Source organism: Anopheles stephensi, chromosome 2 (assembly GCF_013141755.1).
Source record: "Anopheles stephensi strain Indian chromosome 2, UCI_ANSTEP_V1.0, whole genome shotgun sequence".
In the NCBI taxonomy this organism is placed as follows: Eukaryota; Metazoa; Arthropoda; class Insecta; order Diptera; family Culicidae; genus Anopheles; species Anopheles stephensi.
This window is the reverse complement of record NC_050202.1, coordinates 89,970,255-89,992,120: the sequence shown is the minus strand read 5'-3', so window position 1 is coordinate 89,992,120 and position 21,866 is coordinate 89,970,255. Positions and strand designations below refer to the sequence as shown.

The 21,866-nt window shown below is 45.6% G+C and overlaps 3 protein-coding genes across 6 annotated transcripts; all 3 read right to left on the bottom strand.

The window, feature by feature from the left end:
- Positions 1-2,974: 2,974 nt before the first annotated feature.
- On the bottom strand, positions 2,975-8,489 carry LOC118505190 (sodium-coupled monocarboxylate transporter 1-like). Of its 4 annotated transcripts, none has more exons than XM_036040650.1 (5): positions 8,320-8,489; positions 7,542-7,663; positions 4,738-5,147; positions 4,349-4,659; positions 2,975-4,282 (listed from the first exon to the last, which is right to left on the bottom strand). In XM_036040650.1, exons 1-5 carry the CDS (start codon positions 8,402-8,404, stop codon positions 3,180-3,182), a joined length of 2,031 nt encoding a protein of 676 aa, XP_035896543.1. In that variant the 5' UTR covers positions 8,405-8,489; the 3' UTR covers positions 2,975-3,179. The 4 variants fall into 4 exon arrangements, with proteins under 4 accessions (XP_035896543.1, XP_035896544.1, XP_035896546.1 ...); XM_036040651.1 differs by having other exon boundaries at positions 7,956-8,469; XM_036040653.1 differs by lacking the exon at positions 8,320-8,489 and adding an exon at positions 8,217-8,310.
- Positions 8,490-9,847: 1,358 nt separating this feature from the next.
- On the bottom strand, positions 9,848-13,546 carry LOC118505177 (serine/threonine-protein kinase greatwall). Its single transcript, XM_036040630.1, has 5 exons — positions 13,178-13,546; positions 12,111-13,115; positions 11,890-12,047; positions 11,745-11,828; positions 9,848-11,678 (listed from the first exon to the last, which is right to left on the bottom strand). Exons 1-5 carry the CDS (start codon positions 13,364-13,366, stop codon positions 10,673-10,675), a joined length of 2,442 nt encoding a protein of 813 aa, XP_035896523.1. The 5' UTR covers positions 13,367-13,546; the 3' UTR covers positions 9,848-10,672.
- Positions 13,547-14,102: 556 nt separating this feature from the next.
- On the bottom strand, positions 14,103-21,054 carry LOC118505250. Its single transcript, XM_036040803.1, has 3 exons — positions 20,338-21,054; positions 16,263-16,409; positions 14,103-15,453 (listed from the first exon to the last, which is right to left on the bottom strand). The coding sequence occupies exons 1-3, from the start codon at positions 20,483-20,485 to the stop codon at positions 15,134-15,136; spliced, it is 615 nt and encodes a 204-aa protein (XP_035896696.1). The 5' UTR covers positions 20,486-21,054; the 3' UTR covers positions 14,103-15,133.
- Between the last annotated feature and the right edge of the window lie 812 nt (positions 21,055-21,866).

The window sequence follows — 21,866 nt, the reverse complement described above, 5'->3', positions numbered from 1 at the left end:
GAAATTCCATCAACAGACACACAAACGCTCCCCAGGCCATCGAAGGCCCATGAAGGTCTTTCGCTGCGAGTGTCAATGTTGCGGCAAATCACCTCAAAATCTATCGGATTTGCCCGCTGACGGTCAAGTGCCATGGAAAAGTACAACCACCGGGTGGTCCTCCACCCACCGCTCATGGCTCATGCTAGTTTTTGTTTTGTTTGTTGGTACATAAATTATGAGTCAAGTTCAAATCAGAAGCTGAATGGAACTCGACTCCAAAGCGTCGCCAGAAACACCGTTAAGGGATGGAAAAGGGTAACAAGCCCACGGCAAGAGTCTGTTTAAACTGTGTTTATGAGGTGTGAACAGCTGTACCGAACGGCATCGGCTGTATCGAATTGATTGCATAAAGAGACGGAAACATCCACGCTTCGCTCTGCCATGTGACTTTGGTGGTGTAGATAAGAAAACTACACAAGCAACGTTGTAAAGCGTGGTTGTCAAAAATAAAATATGGAAATCGTCGTTTACTCACACTTCCAACAACCAAAACAGATGAAAAAGAGCAATATGAAGTGGTCAATTCCGCAGCTTAAACCTTTGGGGACCTAACATATTCCTGAAGTATCTTGCTATGACAGTAAAATCGATAAGAAAAAAAAATGCAATGTACTTAAGCCTGTCATTCTCCACCGGACAGTTTAAATAGTAAACATAAACGAATAATTTACTTCACAGCGCCAAGCTTAAACAGAGTTGGACACTCTTGGCTCAAGGCAGGGGTGTCAAATGTTAAGCTTCCTTTTCTGGCTTTTATTTATTTATTTATTCTTTCATAACTATTTTATATGCTTTTATATTGAGGTCGGTTATTCTACAAACAAAATAGGTTTTACTCTTTTTCCAACATTATTTGTCATGTAGGACAGCATGGACGAATTGCTTAAAGCTAATATACAAGATGTTCACCTTTCACTTTAGTTGAGAGACTTTTCCTCCTCCGAGCCGTAAAAGGGCGCCATAGTTGAACAACATCTTCATCTTTCACTTGGCTTAATGACCTCTTAAATCTGGCCATTTTCGGCTTACTAGACTTATTATACCTCATAGCTGAATAGACAGTCCTCACTACGGGAGGACGATCCGAATGGGAATTTGTTCCAGTATTTATGTAGACTCTGTGACTCATGATATCGTCTCAATTTTAAATATAAGATTAAACTAACTACAGCAGGTTAGTGAAAATAACGCCGAACGACACAGAACGTAAAGCTGCAGTCACTGCTCAGTCGTATACGACTAGTCGTACAAATTTTGTATAGGATTTGACGGATATGGCCGAGTGACAGTTTTGGTTGCACGACTGATATCGAACAAATTTGATTAAAATATTTAGGCCACAAATTCTAGACATGGCAGGTGAAGCGCCAGCGCGTTCACCAGAACATACGATCGCCTAATGTAAGCGGTACAGCCATCAAAAACTTTTTAACTGTTCTAAAAGCTTGTATGCTGATAAAAAGTAAGGACAAACTGTAATGTGTGTTAAATCGAATCATAATTAGGTCATCCCTTACAGGGTTTCCGAGAAGAACTAACGATGTGCGAGCCATTTCTGGGCAAAGGCTAGGTTGAAGTAAACAACTGCCAGGTAGAACTGGCGATCTGTTGCCCTTTCTGGACTATGGCCAAGTTGATCTAGACACAGGCTAGGTTGAAGTGGACGATGGCCAGGTTGAACTGAAATGTCAAATTTGAAACAATTGCTGAAGCGTTCGCAAACGGTTGGGGTAACGCTTGATTTTAAAAAATATTTAAAAAATGACCGGTAAAACCATATTATTTGTAATAAATTTTTTTAAAAGATATTAATTGAAGAGAACGCTTCAATTGCAACGTAGCTCGTATGTAATTATAAAATTATTGTTTACAGCTTTTTGAGCATGTTTCAATGCTCAAAAATAATTTTTTTGTAATGTTATTTTTGCTTTCCAAGTGCAGTGTAATTAAGCAATATACGCGAAATTTAGGTGAGTTCAATAAATATAATATCTTGAAGCAAGCCATTGCAAATTCTAAAGCTCAAAGCGCATTAAATAATAATTTTATAATTACATACGAGCTGCGTTGCAATTGAAGCGTTCTCTTCTATTAATATCCTTTAAAAAAAATTATTACAAATAATATGGTTTTTACCGGTCATTTTTTAAATATTTTTTAAAATTAAGCGTTACCTCAACCGTTTGCGAACGCTTCAGCAATTGTTTCAAATTTGACATTTCAGTTCAACCTGGCCATCGTCCACTTCAACCTAGCCTGTGTCTAGTTCAACTTGGCCATAGTCCAGAAAGGGCAACAGATCGCCAGTTCTACCTGGCAGTTGTTTACTTCAACCTAGCTTTTGCCCAGAAATGGCTCGCACATCGTTAGTTCTTCTCGGAAACCCTGTATGACCAAGTTGAGGTTGCAAGGATACATAATATACACCTGAAATAAGAATTTTCTCACCTAGCTCAGCAGTTATACTTTTGCTGATGCATATTCTATCTCAACTGAATTGTCTAGCATGTACTTGAAACAAAGTAAAAATATTTGACACCACAGCACCGGAGTTGGACACCTTTGATCCACAAGCGCAGAGCGCTATTGAGGTAACGCGGTACCCCTGCTACCGTCCTATGCATGGTTCGCTCTTATTTCGTTCGTTTTCGCTCTTTCATTGGCAAATGCTGCCGTACTTTGGTCACTCGTTTGCACCGGCGTTCCTCGCTTTTCGCGGTTTAAGTCCATGCAGCTTAGTAACATTGCAAACTGATATCAATTTCAACATTCTTGTTAGATCCATATCATCTTGAATTCAAATATATTCCACCTATTTATACACACAGAGCCTCAAACAAAAATTTACTTCCACTCACACGTCTATCCGAGACAAAACATTCTTCTGAACTGATCATTTAATCCTTTTACTCAAAAACAAATACCATCAATCGCGTTAAAAGTGTCTTTACGATTTATTGACAATAACCCTACTTACTGGCTATAACGCAATACACTCTATCGTACATTTACATTCTGTACAAGACGCCCATAAAGACTATTAAGCTAGGCTAGATAGGAACTATTTCATCTGTCTATCACATGCCGATACAAACGGTGGTCCGAGCTCCACAATCCTTCCACGGGTGCAGCCCTGGTCAGCACTTTGGTACCGGCTCTTTATTCCCAGCCCCATAGCTAGCCGCTATCTCGAACGAACCAAAGTGCTTACCGCTGAAGGGACAGCGTGAGTAGAGCCATCGTACCGCTGGATGTAGCATCTTCATGTTGTACTGATCGTGACTGCTCCACGTGGCGAGACTGATCACGATCCCCGCCAGCACAGTGAGCACCGTACCGAACACACCGTAGTACATGTACGTGATCGAGTAGATTCGATTGAGCAGATTGCTCGTCTCGACCACATTAATTCCGTCGTCCAGTGTCACCACCAGCAAGGATGCATTCTTTTGCGCTTCCATCAAATCCGCGTAACACCCTTCGATGGACGTTTCCAGCAGTGTGTCACTGACGTTGCTCTCCAGCAGCCGACCAACCACGATCCACAGGATCGATAAATGGGACGCAATCATGCCCATCGCAGCGCCCTTCCAATTTGCGAACGGGATAAACATGGCCAGCACAAACACACCCAACAGTGGGCCGGAGGTGGCCGAGATGATCAGCATCGAGGACTCGATCACACCGGACAGTAAGCCTACGATGAAACCTACGCCCATGATCACTACCGCGTAGATCGTGCCCACGAGCTTTATCACATTCAGCTGATGTTTGTCGCTCTTCTTGCGTAGTGCCGGAATTAGCGAAAGAAAGTCCTCCCAGGTTACAGTTGCCAGCGAGTTGATGTTGGAGATGTTCAGGGTGAGCGCCCCATTGAACAGCGTGCCCACGAAGATCCCCCACACGCCGGGAACGTTATCGAACCGGTCCACCATGAAGTAGGGCAGTATTTCGTCCATCTTTGCGATCACACTCGCTTTCAGTGGGTCACAGTGCCAGTAGATGGCGTAGATGGCCATCCCGACGAACCAGGGCAGCGAGAATAGCAGTATCACGACGGGAATGTTCAGCATCAGCGTGCGCCGTATCTGGCTGAACGTGGGCATGCTGAGGTAGCGCTGGACAAAGTTCTGCTGGCAGCCCAACAGACTGAGCGAGTTGAACAGCTCCCCCAACCAGGCGGACGTCGTGGTGACGCGCAGATGCAGATCGGCAGCAAAGTTGAAAAATGCGAAACGATCTGTGGGATATTGAGAGAGGATAGAATAAGACACAGATTGCAGATGTTCAAGCAGCACCCACTCACCATTCTCCGAGCTGATGGTCAGTATCTTGTCCACACCACCAACCGTTACGGCGCAGTAAATGATGATCCCCACCAGCATTGCCGTCATGCTGAGGCTCTGTATCACGTCTGCAGCCACCGCCGCCTTCAAGCCACCGAGTGCGTTGAAGAAGATACTGATGAGCGTGATGGAGAGCAACGACACCCAGTACGGAACACCGATGATTGTGTTAAGGGCAACGGTAGGCGTGTAGATAGTAACGCCCAAACTCAACAGCGTCCTCAGTATATAGGTCCCCGACGCAAGACAACGCACTAGACGACTGTTGAAGCTGAAGAGATAGAGAGAGTTCGAAAAGAAGATCTTCATTGATGGAAAGCTCTTCGAGGATCACTCGTGCCAGACTTACCGCAACTCCAAATACTGATAGACGGACGTGATGCCAAGATCGAAGTACACCGGTATGAAGACGAAGCATACGATCGGGTACGCGGTGATGACGCCGTACAGTGATTCCCACATCGCCGAACCACGGTAGAAGAACTCGCTCGGATACCCCAGCACGGAGATCACGCCAAGTGTTCCCCGCGCGATGGACAGCATCATCGCCAGTGTGGAAATGTGCCCCGCTCCGAACACATAGTCCTGCTTGCTCTTGCTGTTGCTGCTCCGACGGCACAGCCGCTTCCGGATCGGTATCAGCGCCGATATAACCACGAAGGACACGAACACGACGTAGTTCCAGACATCGTTAGTAGTGTCACTGTATGTCTCTGCGTTGGCCGGCCCTGCTTGTTGCTGCTCCTCCAGCAGCTGCTCCTGCAATGAGACAGTGAAACACATTACACGTGTACTGGTCAAAAAATGTTGTCACGAACCACCGTACTATAGCGTACGGGCGAAAATTAGACCTAGTTTGCTCGTCATCAGTCCCATCACCGGCTGCATCATTATCATCATCAGCTGCGATCGTGCCGCGCGCGAGATAAGGTGGCAAAGGGTAGCTACCATCTAATCACTGCCATTTACCTTTCCGCTGTTAGCGCAACTACTGCCTGCTGGACGGATACGTACGTGTACCGTTGCGAAAGATCTATCATAATTCTACGCGCCGTGCACCGCATGTAACACCATGTTACTGATCCCGCCGCACTACAGGAAGTAAGTGTAGCGATGCCATCAACCATCAAGTGTTTAGACCTGGCCAGCGCTAATGCTCGTCTCCGTTACGGCGTCTTGACCTTGTCATTTCGTATGATTGAACTGTACCACGTACGTACGTTTGCTCCAAAGAATGTAAGGAATTCGTAAGGCACTGAGCTTCGCATGGCTAGGGAGAGAGCGGGAGAGAGTTTGGCAGTCGACAAAACTTGCGAAATCGTATTTTCCATAACTATCACGTGAATTCAGTGCACGAACGCAAATTGTTCCGGGAGTTATTACTGGCCGCACTTATCTCCCAGAGCGGTGTAATTGCGCTTAGGTTCCATCGAACCGTGAATAGTCGAGAACTCGAGTCTCGTGTAGACGGAGATGACTAATAAGGACTTGGATATATAACAGGCGGGAGTTTTCGATTCGTCACTCACTGCTGAAGTACTGCTAGATGCAAATGTCCCGCACCACAGCAACTATGTGAAGAAACACCTGTTTGTATGTGCTTTTAGTCCCTGGGTGGTAACATCAATATTGAGCCTGATACAAGAGAGGTCCAGACACCGCTGGAGGGAATTCCAATATTGATCAAAGCGGACCACATCATCTCGACATCGAAGACATCTCTTCCTTATCACAGCACTGTGTTTGAGGTAAATATTACAACGCCACAAGTGGTCGGAGCGAAGTGAAAGCTTAAACAACGCTAAAAGTGATACCTATCACCGGAGGAAACCCAGTTACTCAGCTAGAAAATTTCCCACTTCGGACCGTCGGACCATGCAAAGAGCTGCGTGTTGGTTGGCCAGTAAGCGACTGTAGTTACTTTAGCATCAATAAAACACATTAGCACCTGGCAGAGGTACGCTTCACGTGCCATCAGCACGATCGGTTCGGTTCAGATGGCAAACAGTTGCGCTACACCGTGTGCTGGACATTTTCTCACGATCTTTGACACTATCACTGAACAAAATTGTTCGCGATCAGTACATCTCCCACTCTTGCGCACTTGAGTTATTCTGGGTTCTTAATGATTCCTTTACAACTATTAACAAGCACTAAAAATCAATTTCTCATACCATGACACTAAGGTTGGTGCGATCGCTTTCGACGATCGTTCACAGGATCACAGGGTATCCTACTCAATTCAGGAACTTGACTTGTTGGTTCTGGTCCACCGCAAAACGTGACACACTCACGTGCATCCACCACGTAACACTGAGCCACTATTCCGTCCGGTACAAAGTTACGTCCAGATGCGACCAACGCACGCCAACGGGAGCACTGTTATTTGCAAAACATTCTCCATCCACCACTACCACCGCTACACGCCCCACGCCCCACAGAGTTTCTCCCGTGACCGTGAAGAAATTTGCCAACAGAACGAAACAAGTGCCCAGCGTGCCAACAGTTTACTAAAACGATGAGCCTCTGGATGTTGCACCCAGCGCAGTTTGGCACTGAATATCTTGCCGATGCAAGCAAACTGTTTCTCCGGCCTGCCGTTGGACGCGCGAAACTCGACTGGTGGACAGCGGCGACGACTACACTTCCAGCAGCGGTGCGAACACCGGCTGTGATAACACTGAAACAATGGCCGTCATTTCTTCTGATTTTTATATCCAGTTACCAGACCAAACCACCAGACCACTCGATGACTCTACCGCGACCACTGGTCCACCGCGCCCCCCTAATCGGGGTGGCCCTCCTCTGCGCAGGAAGCGAGGTGTGTACCGTCCTGTTCCGGTGGAACATCAGACACTTCGAGACGCTTACTTACTCGCGCTGCCTCCTTGTCGAAGGTGTTGTAAACATTGATGGACCGATGTTCGACGGTTATTTGCAAAAGTCCTGGCTGTCTGTGGACTGTGGAGCTGTTTATGAAATCCCAGTATCAGCACGAATCGATCCGAATCAACCGCGTCGACAGACATGCGACCGTGAATCGTCCGAAGAGTGGGACGGCTTTGTGGAAGTATTTACCAACAGTCTTACATTGCTAGCTAATGTAGGGTAGCGTTTGAGCGATGCTACTTACCGTACGTGTGCGTAACTCACCCGAAAGTATAGGTTGCAAAACCGAAAGAAGGAACTGTTTTGGCCCCACATGATGGAATGTTTTGGCGGCACACCGGGATGATTGTTGCTCTTTATCCGTATATTACTGTGAATTTCTGTTCCTGGAAGTGCATTTAAACCAATTTAACTAATTATTGTGGTGGTATTTTAACATCAGCAAAATAATTTGGAGAACAAACAAATTTCATAACCATACATCGCAATCATGACATCACAAGACATCTGGAGCACAGTAAGTCATCCAATGAACGGATTTGATTACAGCTAATTCAAATCAAAAGCAGCTTGTCTTTTCATTATCTGAACATTCGAAGTGCATTCCTTTTTTTTCGTAGCTTCCTTCTCGGAAGTGATCCTTCCTTCAGCAGATTGGCCCGATAATGAGGCACGCACCTATCGTAGAGTCAGCTTCGTATCAGCTTACATGTAACACACCGTATGTGATGATTGATCTTATCGACTCGATAACGTATTTGATCACTGTAAAGCACTCGTTGTCCAACACTGTCATACCTCCGGTGCCTCCTAATCTAAGGCACTGGTCCGGGGCGTGATGACACCGCAGGGGGTTCAAATTAACTTATCAGATCAGAGCCTAGGACTGCTTATTACTGCAAATGAATTATTGATCCGACACGCAGGTTGGTTTTGTACCCGTAATTGAACTTCGCCACAGATAAGACGACAAGATCAACTGCCACCCGGCTACCCGATGACGGATATCTTTACTGATAGCCCGAAATAGCGTCTACCACACCTGTCCGGCAACAACTAGCGCACGATCCGAGAAAAACTGCAACTGCATTCGGCCTGGTCACCAGCCAAACTCCATCTAAATGCATCGCTCACGTACATGGCCCGCGAGCACACTCCTGCACGTATGCAGTTATGCACCAACGAAATGTATTGTTGCGTTCCACCCTCGCGGCTGATGCACGTGTGAGTTCACCAACTTCGCGTACACGGAATTGTCACACACAACAGCCGACCGTCAGTGAAAGAGAGCCCATTTCGTTTAATTATGATGTTTAACGGCGATTGCTTTTGCATGTGTGTGTGGCGCTCGCCCCCTCCCCCAAAAGCTCGATCGCGACTTCAGGCTCATCTTTGTCTCACATTCCGCCTTGGTCGGGGCGAAAGGGGCGAAACGTACGAATTTGACTGCGGATCGTTCCGGCAAACTGTTCATTAGCATTTCATAAGGCCTCACAGCAAATAAGCGCTATGTTTACATATGCAATCGACTGATGCTCATTACGGTAGAATGTCTGTGTGTGTGTGTGTTTTTTGTTGCATTTGGTTTATAACTATATTGCAAACTGATACGAGATAACGAGGTGGCAGCTGGTGTGCGAATGTGATTGAATAAAATGAAGCAAAGTCTTTGCCGGGCTCGGCTGCTGACAGGTACACGTGCTGTCGATGAGTTGAAAATTGTACCTTTACACGCGGTTTTGCTTTACGGTTTAGCTTCCGTCCTCAGCTCCGGACCTGTCTCGGACACGGAGTTCAGACTAGCGTGGCAATGTGTACCGTAGATCCTAATCCTAACTAAGCTTGATAAGCTGTCTAGGCATCTTAGCTAGGCTAATGTCCTGAAAATCTTCTCCTCTGTCCTCTCCTATTCTGACTGTCCATCTTGTCCGCCCGCGATCTTGATGTCATGTCATGCCTGCTTTAATTTATTATGTAGGAAAGTGATAAAAGCGGTGGGCCACATCTTCAAGATCACGACCCGTTATTGGAATGTCTGTTCTTCATTGGAATACTTCTGTGTCGTTGTTGCTTATCCTGGGAAGACCTTATCGAAAGAGTACAACGAAGTTTCGCTAGAATTGTATTTCGTGTCGTTGTCGTTAAAGGTGCCTTTTTGGTGTCCCATTTCACTCATAGCGTGTTCAGTGACATCTTCTATGCTTGGAATATACGGAGTCTGTTTCGTACGTAGGAAGCATAGGTGAGACCAATGCTTTGGATCTCCTGTCCTTTATCCATTTCTTTCTCTTCTGAAATCTCCTTTATTCCTTTTAATTTATCCTTCAAATTCTTTCGTTCTCTTTCAGCCTACGCCATACAAAAATCGACTTCTCTCTCTCTTATCCTGGCATAACGACCTCTCTTAGGACGTGCCCGCCATTTCTGGCTTACTAGACTTAATGATACCACGTAGTTGAAATGTCGCTCCTCACTGCGGGGGACTGGTACAGCTCCCGTATGACGACATCATATCAATAGCTATCAAAGATTTGCCTTGTGGATATTAAATTCAAAGTGAAAACCCGACATACTTCAAATAGTCTTTTTATTTACACCCATTTGTTTGTTGAAAAAAAGTACGAGCGATTACGCAGTAATAAAAATGCCTTTAAAAACTACTCCCATTTCCGCTGCGTGACTCTGTTTCTCTGTTTTCCATCGTAAAGATTGATGGCGGTTTAAATGGGCAGATAAAGCGGAGATGCGGCCCACCTGTTTCCTGCTCTCGTTACAGTTTGAAAGAAATTCCGCACATCCGCAATCCGCCTTATCGTCCTTCCCGGCTATCGATCTGATGTTTTATGCAACCGTAGATGCGACCGCACCATGTTTACCCAAACAACGTCACAAGAATCACAACTCGCTCCCTTATCAAGATTGACCCATTTCTACCATCTGTTTCATCTTCTAGTTCTCGGCCAACTGCCGGCTAATATGTTGCGCACTCGTATTTCCGTTTCAAAGTTTAGCAAACATCAATCACTCGAGTCAGTTCTGTTTTTTTGTTGTTGTCCGAGTCTGTCCTGTTCCATTTTTTTCAGTTCAGTGCTCGCAATATCACATTACTACTAAAGCATCCCACCCGCGTTACTTAGGCAATAAATTAAAACAAACGAAATCATTCACGAATGTCACAATTGGTCATAACAAGCTGCTTACAGTAACAATTACTTTAATATATTAACCCTGCGCTCCCTCTCACGTCCTATCGGCTCTTATCTAACCAGTCTAACCGTTGCGTAGTGGTACAAACTGTATTAAAAACGTCCCAAACGTCCTCGGGCTTACCTTCAAACGTACATTCTTACGGCCAGTATCCAGCTGTGTTCCGCGTTTGTTGGCAGCGCACCTCGCTAAAAAGCGTCCAAATTGAAGTTGGACAGCTTCAGGTGCTGCATGATGTTGCGCGCCTCAAAGTACCCAGTATCCTGCGGATCGTCCGGGTTCGGTATGAACGGTGGCTCCAGCAGGTTCATGTGCTGCCAATCGATACAGGCAAAGAACGACATCCGTTGCATCTGTTCCGCCGCCGGCCTTTTCGTTTGATCCATCTCGAGCAACTGTTCGACCGCGTCGACCGCTTCCACCGAAAGCGACTCTTCGCCCGTCGGCCATTCGATCAGCCGCCCGAGTATGTTTTCGAACACTTTCTGGGGCGTCTCGTCATTGAACGGTGGCACACCGGTCAGGAACTCGTACAGACAGACACCGAGTGCCCACCAATCCACCGCCGGACCGTGGCCCTGCTGCAGCAACAGTTCCGGTGCCAGATAGTCGGGCGTGCCGAGTATTCGCTCGTCCGATACCAGCGGCGCTCGACGTACCGATTTCGGTGTGCGGAACGGTGTTTTCACGGCTTTCGGCGTATTCTCGATCGCCGGTCCACCGGCATCAGCGCCAGCCGTACTGTCGCACTCAACCGTAGCCGTGTTGTTGGTGCAGATCGGTGACATGACCGATTCATCCGGCATTTTGATGAAATGCGGTGGCAACGCTTCGCTGTACGCTTTCACCTTGCGCGATTGATCGATCGAGGACGGTAGCTGGAAGCGGGTGCTTTTCAATTTGCCCAGCTGGCCACCTTCGCGGCGTATCTTTTGCGAAGAAACGGGCGTCGAGAACATGACGTTCGCGATCAGAACGTTCTCGCCCGTTTGCATCTCATCGTCAGAAAGCGAACGGACCTTCAGAACGCCCTTGATCGGAGATGCTGCTTTGCGTTTTTTGGGCGTACTCCGATGCATCTCACCACAGATGTCCAGCACGTCGATTTCCTGCGTGAGTCCCGTACTGGCACCGTCCCCGTCCGACGCCAAGGAATCCACTCGATTCGCCAGATTTCTTCCCCTTTTCATGCCTCTGTAATGCAATAGCGGGCGAACGGTTAGTAATAATTTGCCTGCAGCACGGCACGGTGTTTCTCACCTTAGAAAATCGGGCCTTTTAAAGCCACGCATACCGTTCCGCACCGGTGAGTGGGAGATCTCAGTGATGTTGCTCATGCTGTAACTAAAAGCCCAAATTCTTTACTTCACGAACAAATGAACCGATTAGACGAAAAATGTGTTACCTCCTCGAAAAGTCCGAGCTAAAATCCTTATTGCTGTTGTTCGAATGGTTTTCCACCTTTTCGATCGCGGACAGCTCGCACGGGATGTTGGATATGTCACTCTTTCTGCTCGAAACGCCGGAATCTTCTGTGTAATTTTGATGCAGCCTTTTCGAAACCTAAAGGGAACGAAATTAATCAGTAAAAAGGGTATCGAAATCCTTTTCCAGCGCGTTCCTCACCATCAAACATTCGAACGGATCTTTCAGTCTGGTCTTTTCCTCGCCACTGTTCGTGCTATCGACGTTTTCCTTCTCCGGCGCGGGTCCTTCGGCCGGCTCCAAACGCAACCGAACTACCTTCACCGACTCACAGCTGCCACTCGAGCTCGTTTTTCCTTCATCACTGGAATTGCATGTGTAGTACGAGGACGAGTCGAACTTTTCCTCCACGATCGTCAGTTCGGGAGCGTTCGACGGTTTTACCTCTTCGCACGAGCTTACATTCTGCTCCGCGGAAAAGAATGGACTCACGCCGGACATTTTGCTATCGTTCTGCTGCCTTGACTGGCCAAACGAGCTGTCCGACTCGTGATCGGAAGTTTCCTCCCGTATTGGGCGATTAGAGCAAACGCTGGCAGCAACCGCATCCGCCACAATGCGCTTATCGTGCGAACCGAACGACAGATGGGAGGTAAGCGACAGCAGCTGGCCAGGTGTGCGTGCGTTCAGACTTGGCGAACAGTTTATCAGGTCCGATATTTCCAAATCTCTTCGCATCTCGATACGGCTCAATCCAAAGTCGGTTAGCTTCACGTGCCCGGAAGCGGCCACCAGCATATTGTCCGGCTTGATATCCCGATGAACGATACCGTGCCCGTGTAGGTACTGCAGCGCGAGACAGATTTCGGCCGCATAAAACCGTGCCGTCGGCTCGTCGAAAAACCCGTACATGGCCAGCAGCGATTTCAGATCGCCACCGACCATGTACTCCATCACGAGATACACGGAGGACAGTGTTTGCAGCGAATAGTACAGCGTCACACAGTACGGACTGCGCGACAGGGCCAGCGCGTTCCGTTCCGTGATCACCTGCGAGACCATGTTTTTGTTGATCATCTCCGTCTTTTGCATCACCTTGATGGCGTACAGTTTGTTTTGATCGCTCTTTTTATAACCTAGAAACACTTTCCCGAACGCACCGCGGCTGATCGGCTTCAGTATGCTAAAGTCCTTAATGGTGGGAAGCTGCAAGGGAAAGCGAAACCATTGTTCAGTGTGCCAGTCCGGGATGCGCTGCTTTTCCCTACCTTAGGGCTGGCCGTTCCGTTCTGGGCAGTAAAATTCTCTAGCGTACGAAATATAGAATCATCTTCGGTCGAGCTGGTGTTTCCGCTGGCACAGTCAGCAAGCGCCAATGTTACTTTTTTCTTCGGCGTTGTGTGATGCTCGCTCAGCATGGATTGCTCTTTGCCACCCGCAGAAACCGATTGTGCCATCGTGCTTGCGAGGATTTCACTTTACCACCTGTTTACACCGCAAACTGTGCGCATTACGCGTTGCAGATACACTTTCAATTTGTTAACGTTTTATTTATTTCAGAACGTTTCGTTCGTTTTTCTTTGCTTTTTTCTCGCAAGTTGTCGATTTAAATGGCCATGTGTCAAGCTGCGGGCGTGCTGGTTCACCCACCACTCGTTGACAGCTCGGCAAGAAGAAGAAGTAGCAGCAGGCCAATGACAGCTGGGATCGAACATTTCAAAAAATACCGTTGGAACAATCTCATGCCGGATTTTTACGAAGAAATTGAAAATATTTGACCGTTGATCGATCCTTTTACAAGTTCTGAAATGGTTAAATAAAAACGGGCAAAGAGTAATTCGCCTATTTAAATTTTTGAGATAGACATATTAATTTCAACGGTTTGTACAGACGATAAAATGAAAATGTAGCAAAACTTTTTATACCTTGAGGGTCGACAAAATGCACAACGAATTGTTTTCAATAGTTTCGGATTTATTATACTTCTCTGAGCTAGTTTTGCTCTTTTGTCATCAAAATCATCATTGTTTATACGGTGCTAGGTTTTGAATGTTGCTCCTATAATAAGACGTGATGATAAAAGGGAAAACAATCAGATTCATTACATTTGCACGATTAAAATTAAGCAGCGCAGCACTGTTAAAGAGTGAACAAATGCACTTCTAGGCGCCAAGCAGAGCTAAAAAGCGTACGTAGATCAAAGAAATTTATTCACATAACATTACATTTTACAATCTACCGGTTCAATTCCTTGCTTATAAACCTGTTTCCATAACTCTCTGTAGACACGATATATATTCTTTGTGCGCAAGCCACGGCTAATTTAGATTATTTTTTGCATTGTACAATTGCCTCAGATCTGTATTGTGCGGTTAACCCTAGGCTTAGTATTTAGTTTCGTTTTTTTTGCTGCTCCTTTCTAAATCACACAGTGTTGTACGTTTAAGCACGCATAGATAGAGCTTCTAAGCACATCTTTAGTGTTTGTTGGTTTTTGGGAAAAATAAAGTAAGTCAAGCACTTTTACACTTCTATCCTCTCCTTTGTTCCTCATATTATCCATATAAAAGACGCTTACTCGCTGTATACATCAATGTGAACCCTTTTTTTTATTTGGACGGGAATAGTATACTAAAATCGATGCAAGATTAAAGTTAGTATTTACATCTACGAAAATAAACCCTATAGTTTTTGATGAAGGGATTGAGTCCTCTATCTCTAGTAAGATTGAATTGCCATGTTATAGTACATTTAAGAGTTGTTTACTTAATAATCAATCGGAAATATGAAAAATGGTTAAAATCTGTAAAATGTGATTGTTTGATTAAAACTTGTATACTAAGATTTTGAAACGTTTTCCGATGGTAATTTTATATGATAAGGCATTAGGTGTTTGCAAAAGGGTGCTCTAGTGCAAAGGATTTCGAAAATATATTATTACTTTTAACATGACTTGGTTCTTGCTCTTCTCCATCCATCACTTGCTCGATCCTAATCACTCGCTACGATGTGATCGATGACTACACTAGTAAGGCTTATCTGGTGCTGGGACAAGAAATTCGGATTTAACGTAAGGTGCTGGTCTATTCTATCGTCCATCTAACCCTCATACAGCCCCACATTGCTGAAAGCTACTCTGCTCAGGTGTTTGTCCGCCATCGCTGACGAAGTGCATTGTGCATTGGCTTTGCGATGCCTGAAACGCTCCCTCAAGAAAGGTTATTTTAAAGCGCTGCGTTCCAGTGAGTGATCGGAAGGTTGGCGACGAATCTTCCCAGCAACAGCATCATCAGCGGAATCACGGCGCCGGATGTGACAATCATGACCGTGCCGCTGCAGTGCCGCTCGTGTTTGTTCTCGAAAAATTCGGCCTCTTCGTCGCACAGACACACTTTGTACGTGTTGTTTCCGTTGCTGTTCAGCATGCTGCTGGTGAGGAACGTTTTGCTCGTTACCAGCGTCGTGGTCGGTTTGGTACCGCTCTCGATGGCGCACATCATACCATAATCGCACTGGGCAGAATCACCACACAGATGACGTAGTCCTGCGGGATGAGAAAGACAGGGACATAGTGATGGATTCAGTGTGCAGAAGGCATACGGTTCTGAATTGTAAAAGCCTTTAGTCTTTGTACGGTAACGCCAAGGGTTGAAGCTCTGTATTCGTCTTTAAAATGAGCAATTAAACACAATATTACACACAATAGCATACTTTTAGGCGCTGAGGGTTGAAAATATTGTCCAAAACTAAAATTGAACACTTTACTGCCAAAAACTTGCACAACAATTCTTGGGTGTACAGTGACAAAAGGCTATCTGCGCAAAATCTCTTCTTCGTGATATCTCTTATAACAGATCGGGTTTCGTCACGTGACTCCCTTCTATATTGCACAGCACACCACACTGGCTAGCCTTATTCTGCTAAGGTCATGTGCTACATGCAACATCCTGACCGTCATAACTCATGTAACAAGAGGTTACGCGGCCAGTGAAATGTGAAACTACACCCGTATCTAACTATATGAACCTCTCAACCTTTTGAGGTGTAGCTGCATGCATGTGCTCTGGTGTAACACGACCCAGGAACGGAAGCTTTCGACAAATTTATTGCTCAAACGCAAGTCACCACTCCTGCCACCCAGTAGGCAAACCCGCGCACCGTGTTGCTTTCATTTTCACGCCTATCAGTTTTATAATGGCAAGAAAAACAACCTTTTCGCAACGCCGTTCACTCGGATCTGTTGCATGTTGGCTAGCAAAACGCGGCTTTCCCTGAGCAAACAGTGATCGGGACATGCTATCGAAATTGGTTCAAATGTCCGGATCCACTCTCCAGCCTTTTGGCATTACTTACCTTTATATTTGGCGGAGCAGAGTCCATTCACTGGGGCCTTGAAATCGCCACACAGGCACCGCATCCGATCATCGATCGGATCGATTACGCAGCTCGTGTTCTGTATCGTACTGCAGTCGCCATGATTTGTACAGCTTTTGGCTACCACTGTGGGAAGAGAGCGAGAAGGTGAAGCGTTACTCTAGAGAAATAGTGCTAAAGGTGATGAGAAATTCACTCCAAATAGAGCTGAAGCATAATCTTGAATGTAGGATAATCATACCGGAAGCGACGATGGACTCAGCTCGCCCGCAACTTTCAATGTACCATGGCAAAATTACAAGTGCACCAAATCTTACGTGCCTAGGCTCAATTACGATTCTGACTAAATCAAAAGTGAGCGTAGAAGCAGGAGGACCCGACGTGGCGCTGACGGGCGGTTGAGATTTCCCTTTGTTTTTTTGTTCCTTTCCTTTGATAGTGCACTTTTCACATTTTCTGCATTCGCCTTGTTTCATGCGAGCTGGTCTTTGTTCCAGATTTTCAACTAGTTTCCAAGACTTCGTTTTTTGTGTGTGTTGTTCGTAATTTTTTTTTGTTCTTTCTTCCATTTGATTTTCCCAATAGTCGCCACCATATACGCTCAAGTACGCCGTGTTTGATGACAACCGATGATAAAGGTGCTGTTTTCGTACTCTAGTCTCGGTGTTATTACTGCCCCACTGCCTTTCAATGCCTATAATTCCTGGCAGGTTTTTACCAGTCTGATAGGCGAACTTAAATTATCCTCCATTATGTGCAACAAGGCGGTTCACGATCGAGTTTCGTGCACAATTGGTAGTGCGGTTTAATTTTGAGCTAGTCTAGCGGTTCGAGTTTCTTATCAAAATTACAGAGAAGCCCGTCCGGTTCGCTACATGAATCGTAAAGGTCAAGAGGACTATACGGATTCAAGCAACGTTTCGTTAGACAAAAATCGTGTTTATGACCAATTTTAATCCGAGCTTTGGTGGTGAAGTGTACTGAATTTAATTGGTAACTCTTGCTTCGCGTTTTCAAGACCTAAAAACATGAATGATTTTGCTGTAAACATTCATTAAATGAATTGCATTCAGAAATTGATTCACTGTTTAACGATAGAATTGTGTTTCATTCGTCTGGATGAAATGTTTATAGGAACATCGAGCGGAAGTGCAACGATTATTGTAAACAACCAATGCAGCCAGTGCTCACCGTCACGGTCTCGCTTATATTGACTCATAAATAAGTATATCAAAGGACTAATGGAACATCAAACAGCCCGTCGAATAAATAGAAACCTCAGCATAAAGTCGACGATAGTGCACGCCTAAAAGTATGCAAAACTTTTTTTAAATGTTTCTTTTTTCTGGAGTGATTCATACAAGACATCATCAATGAAATCTAGCAAAAATAATTGAAAACTATCTCCTCTCTCTCTCTCTCTCTCTCTCTCTCTCTCTCTCTCTTCTTGGCTCTTATTCACTGACAATTCTTCGAAGGCTCACTTACACTCACAATACACTTAAAATTCAATAGCAATAATATATCTCACTGCTTAACTTTCTCGCATTGCCATCATTTCCTTTCCCAATAACATTCGCGTAGGAAATCGCATTCGTGTCTCGGCTAATCGGTAGTAAACCGTAGTAATCGAATCGCTTGTATCACCTGTAAGGAATCGCTTACATTACACGATCAACCATGTCCATAGTTTCAATTAGCTCGGTGCCACTAAAGCGCTTTATCAAGATCTCGATAAACGTGCAATTAATTCGAACACCAGCGAACGGTGTGCCACACCAAACGCGGGCTTCACCAAGTTTGACCCGCGTGCCTTAACCTAACCCCCGATCGCCTGATTCGGTACGATTGTCAACGTTTGAGAGACCATAAATTTTCACCTTTAGCATAATCCCGCTATGCTTTGCCTGCCTCAGCTTGGCGACCAACCGAAGCAAAACTTCCAGGACGAAATTCTGCCAATCTGTTGATTGGACCCGGTCTATAGCTTAGGAATCGGAAATGTGAGGCAAAAGGCAAACTTACCGGGAGGCTCAAGCCAACTCCACACAGAACGAGTTGTTAATTTGTATTCAATTATTCGGTATTTATACGTCTGGCATTAGTCTCACTTCATGCTCGGTTCCATTGCATACATTGAGGCGTCGAAGCGTGTACCGAAAGGAACGATGGCCACGCAAAATCCTCTGCACTATCTCCGTCCTGTGTTTCTGGATTCGTTGTGCACCACTATTTGGGTTTATCTGATGAACGAAATTAACTAGCCACTACCCAACCCCAAATTTATTTGCCAACGCTCATTGGTATGGTAATGTGTGCCGTCCTTCCTTTAACCCTAGCCCTAGGCCTCCCTCTACATCACCGAGGACGACCGCAACCATTAACATGTTTTCAGCAAAGCAAAGGAATGTGCTGAAACGAATTCTTGCCATTGTTACGAGTTCATCCCTGGTCGCAAAAGCGGATCTACGCACGCACACCGCGAAACCGGGCCAGGATCGCGCACGTGCACCAGACCAACCGCCCATTACCGACCGTGGCCACGGAAGCAGCAGAAAACAAAGGCAACGCCGAGATTAGTCTACCCAACACGTTTGCGTGCGCCCTTTAGTGTGGACGAATCCCAACTCGAACGCATAATCTTGGCTTTTTTGCTCTCTGGTTGTTGAGATTTTTGGTTTCTTTTGCGTGTATTACAGGTGATTAGAGTTTTTATGCTTCAATAGGAAATGGAAAAATTCCATTATCGATAGTTCACGCTCGGTTGGCCGCGATTCACATGTTGAATCTGAATCTGCAAAGAATGTGTGGTGCGTTTTGTAAATGTTGACCTTTTTCGTGCACGGTGAATTGTCATAATTTTCGGAGCGCCCGTCACGATCGTAATTCCGGACCCGTCATCTATTATTTTGAGCAAAATTTTACAAAACACGCACCCGGCACACTAATTCGCTACGTGCGAATGTTTGATAATAGGGGGGCAAAAAGTTCCTCTGATTACTTAATCCAATTGCTGAATACCGTGCAGCGCAACTGGACAGCACAGGAAGCATAAAGAATTGATAAGGCAGAAGCTTAATTAGCTGTCAAAATTTGTGATCGAGAATGCTGCTTGCTTTAGCCTCTTTAGAAACACTGATCGTGACTTTATAGACTCACTGTGGACTGTGTTATTCAATTAAAATGTAGTTAATAACTTATCCCGGTTGAGGTTAGCCTGAATTGAGTTGATGAAGCATTCATCAACTATCACGAACACTAGTCAGACATACTATGAAATATTGTAATGATCCTGTTAATTATTGCTAAGCATGTTGCGCCTGACAATATGCAATGCAGTGTATGATTTTTTTTATAAATTTTCGGTTCTCTTGTAACTTCCACAAGAAGTTCTTTGGCTTCTGTCAAATTGTGATTTTTAAAGCTCCCGTTGTGTAAATAAAAAAAACTAAAATGAGTGAAAATTTATTTTAAGTCGTAAACTCCTAACGATGGACCTTGTACTTCTTATACCTCGACTCTATAACCTCGAGATGTATTATCTTTATCATCAATTATGTCTTGAATTGTAAAGAGGTTCATTCGAAGCTTTTATTAATTTACAAATTAAAAAGTTATTATGTGTACCAAGCGCTAATAAGCCTAGGAGCAATTGTTAGAAGCTCTTTTGAATTGGAGCTTAAATAGTAATTTAACTTAACAAGATACTTTTGCTCTCCTTGCCGTAAGACACTTGAATTAATAAGAATTGAATATTATTTAATTTAATCAATATTCAACCTTTGTTCCAAGACGGACTCGGACTTTGTTACCGGTATCTTCAGATTCCTTTTTCACATTCAATGCCAAGAAATGTGTAAGAAGATTGCCTAACTTTAGGCGCCTTTTTACTTCTAGCGATCAGCTTCAAGCTTTCTCTTCAACTTGTTTTTCTTACCAAATGCAGTTTTTAACAAAAATATTCATAAGCGTTTCTCGTTAATCAAACAATGTAGTGACACCTGAAATCCTCAAAAGAACCGCACTTGTGTTAAACCAATCGATGCCATCTTACCCGGCGGTGGTGTTGGAGCTGCCTGTTGATTCGTGTTCGACTTCCCGAACGTGGTCAGGGCCGACGAGCTGACGCCGAACAGCACTATCAACACAGCGAACAGTGCACTTATGCTTCCGCAATGTGTCATTTGCTTAAGTGGACCCATGCTCGGTTCCTTCTACTTTCGCCACACGACCACCAGAAAACCAAACACCACTTCTAACCGATTCGCCTCTATTCACCTTATTCTCACGGATGCACTGAAATCTGCAGCGAAACACCCGGAAATGTTATAATTTTACCACCTTCCTCACACACTTCACTGCACCTTCCGAGCGTGTCCGCGTATGTTTGTTGAACTAATGAGTCGCTTACGGTGCCCGGTACAACGTGACGCTTCCTGACAGCGGGCGATATCGTTCAACTCCCACAGGTTAGCGATTAGGCCGAGGCGTGCAAAAGAAGTTACCAACTTTCCGTCAACGTCAGCGAGTAAGCACCCTCCAACCCGAGCCACAAGAAAGAGGAACACTTTTTGCACCGTTCCTTCGTTCTCCGTATGGACCCCGTTTTGAACTTGGTGATGTTCGACTAGAGTAGGGACTCCGCACACCGTACAGCGACCGGTGCCAACCGTGACTCGTTTTTGCGACCGAACTGTAGCGAGTGCCGTGACGAAGTGAGCGTACATCCAAGCCGCCCAGTTCCACTAACCCGAGTGGCGAGTTGCTGCTGGATGGTCGATGGTCGGTGGAAGCTCCGGGTAGGCTGTTCAAGGGTTTGGTTTGCGTGTTTTGGCAACGACTTGGCCACGAACTCGCGCCCGGGAATCAACCCGCTCCTCCGATGTTTGTTAAAAACAACAACAAAAAAGGGCCAGCAACTCGAAGGACGAATGCCGTCTTAGAGCTTAGATCGATGGAGGCCTCCTAGTGGTCTCGCTTTCGCCATCTGGGTTGCTGTGGTAAGACAGGCGAACATCTATATCCAGACCCCTTGGGGAAACCGTCTTACCAACACACACGCGCATTAAGAAATTCTTTCGCTCGAAGAACCTTAAGCCGTGCGAGTGGGACCACAAGATGGCCGTCGAGGTGAGCTCGGCCTGGTGGTGTATTTATAGTAAACAAATACTCCGAGCGCTCATCGACGCGTCGCACTGTAGCGAATTTCAACGCTTCCCCACCACGACGACGGGCGGGCAGCATAATTATAAATATAATCTTGGCCCTCCTCATCGCGCTGAATCATCGCTACCCCGAGCCCCAAGGAGTCGTGGAGCACATGGAACGTTTTTTTTTGAGGCCACCGAGCCTGTCCGGTAAGGGTTTGGCGTACGTGAGAATGCGTTCTGGCTTTATGCTTCACGCCATGGTCGCCATGCGTGAAAGGAAAGAGAGTGTGATTTCTGTGTGTGTGTTTGTAATGTAGCCAAAGGGTCATATCGCAGGAAGTTTGCCCCATGAAAAGCGCCTTTAAGACACACACACACACACAAGGGGGCACCATTTTGGAACAATAAAACTTTTAGTTTCATAGACTTTCCG

Coding starts and splice junctions, on each gene's coding strand:
- LOC118505190 (XM_036040650.1), bottom strand. CDS start 8,404: ATGCATTTAGATGGAGTTTGGCTGGTGACCAGGCCGAATGCAGTTGCA. Junction 7,664..8,319: donor CGCTAGTTGTTGCCGGACAG/GTGTGGTAGACG, acceptor ATGCACTTCCAG/GAACAGAAATTCACAGTAAT. Junction 4,660..4,737: donor TATCAGTATTTGGAGTTGCG/GTAAGTCTGGCA, acceptor CTATCTCTTCAG/CTTCAACAGTCGTCTAGTGC.
- LOC118505177 (XM_036040630.1), bottom strand. CDS start 13,366: ATGGCACAATCGGTTTCTGCGGGTGGCAAAGAGCAATCCATGCTGAGC. Junction 11,829..11,889: donor AGCTCGGACTTTTCGAGGAG/GTAACACATTTT, acceptor TTGGGCTTTTAG/TTACAGCATGAGCAACATCA. Junction 11,679..11,744: donor AAAAGGCCCGATTTTCTAAG/GTGAGAAACACC, acceptor ATTGCATTACAG/AGGCATGAAAAGGGGAAGAA.
- LOC118505250 (XM_036040803.1), bottom strand. CDS start 20,485: ATGGGTCCACTTAAGCAAATGACACATTGCGGAAGCATAAGTGCACTG. Junction 16,410..20,337: donor AGCTCCAACACCACCGCCGG/GTAAGATGGCAT, acceptor CTCTTCCCACAG/TGGTAGCCAAAAGCTGTACA. Junction 15,454..16,262: donor CTGCTCCGCCAAATATAAAG/GTAAGTAATGCC, acceptor CTCATCCCGCAG/GACTACGTCATCTGTGTGGT.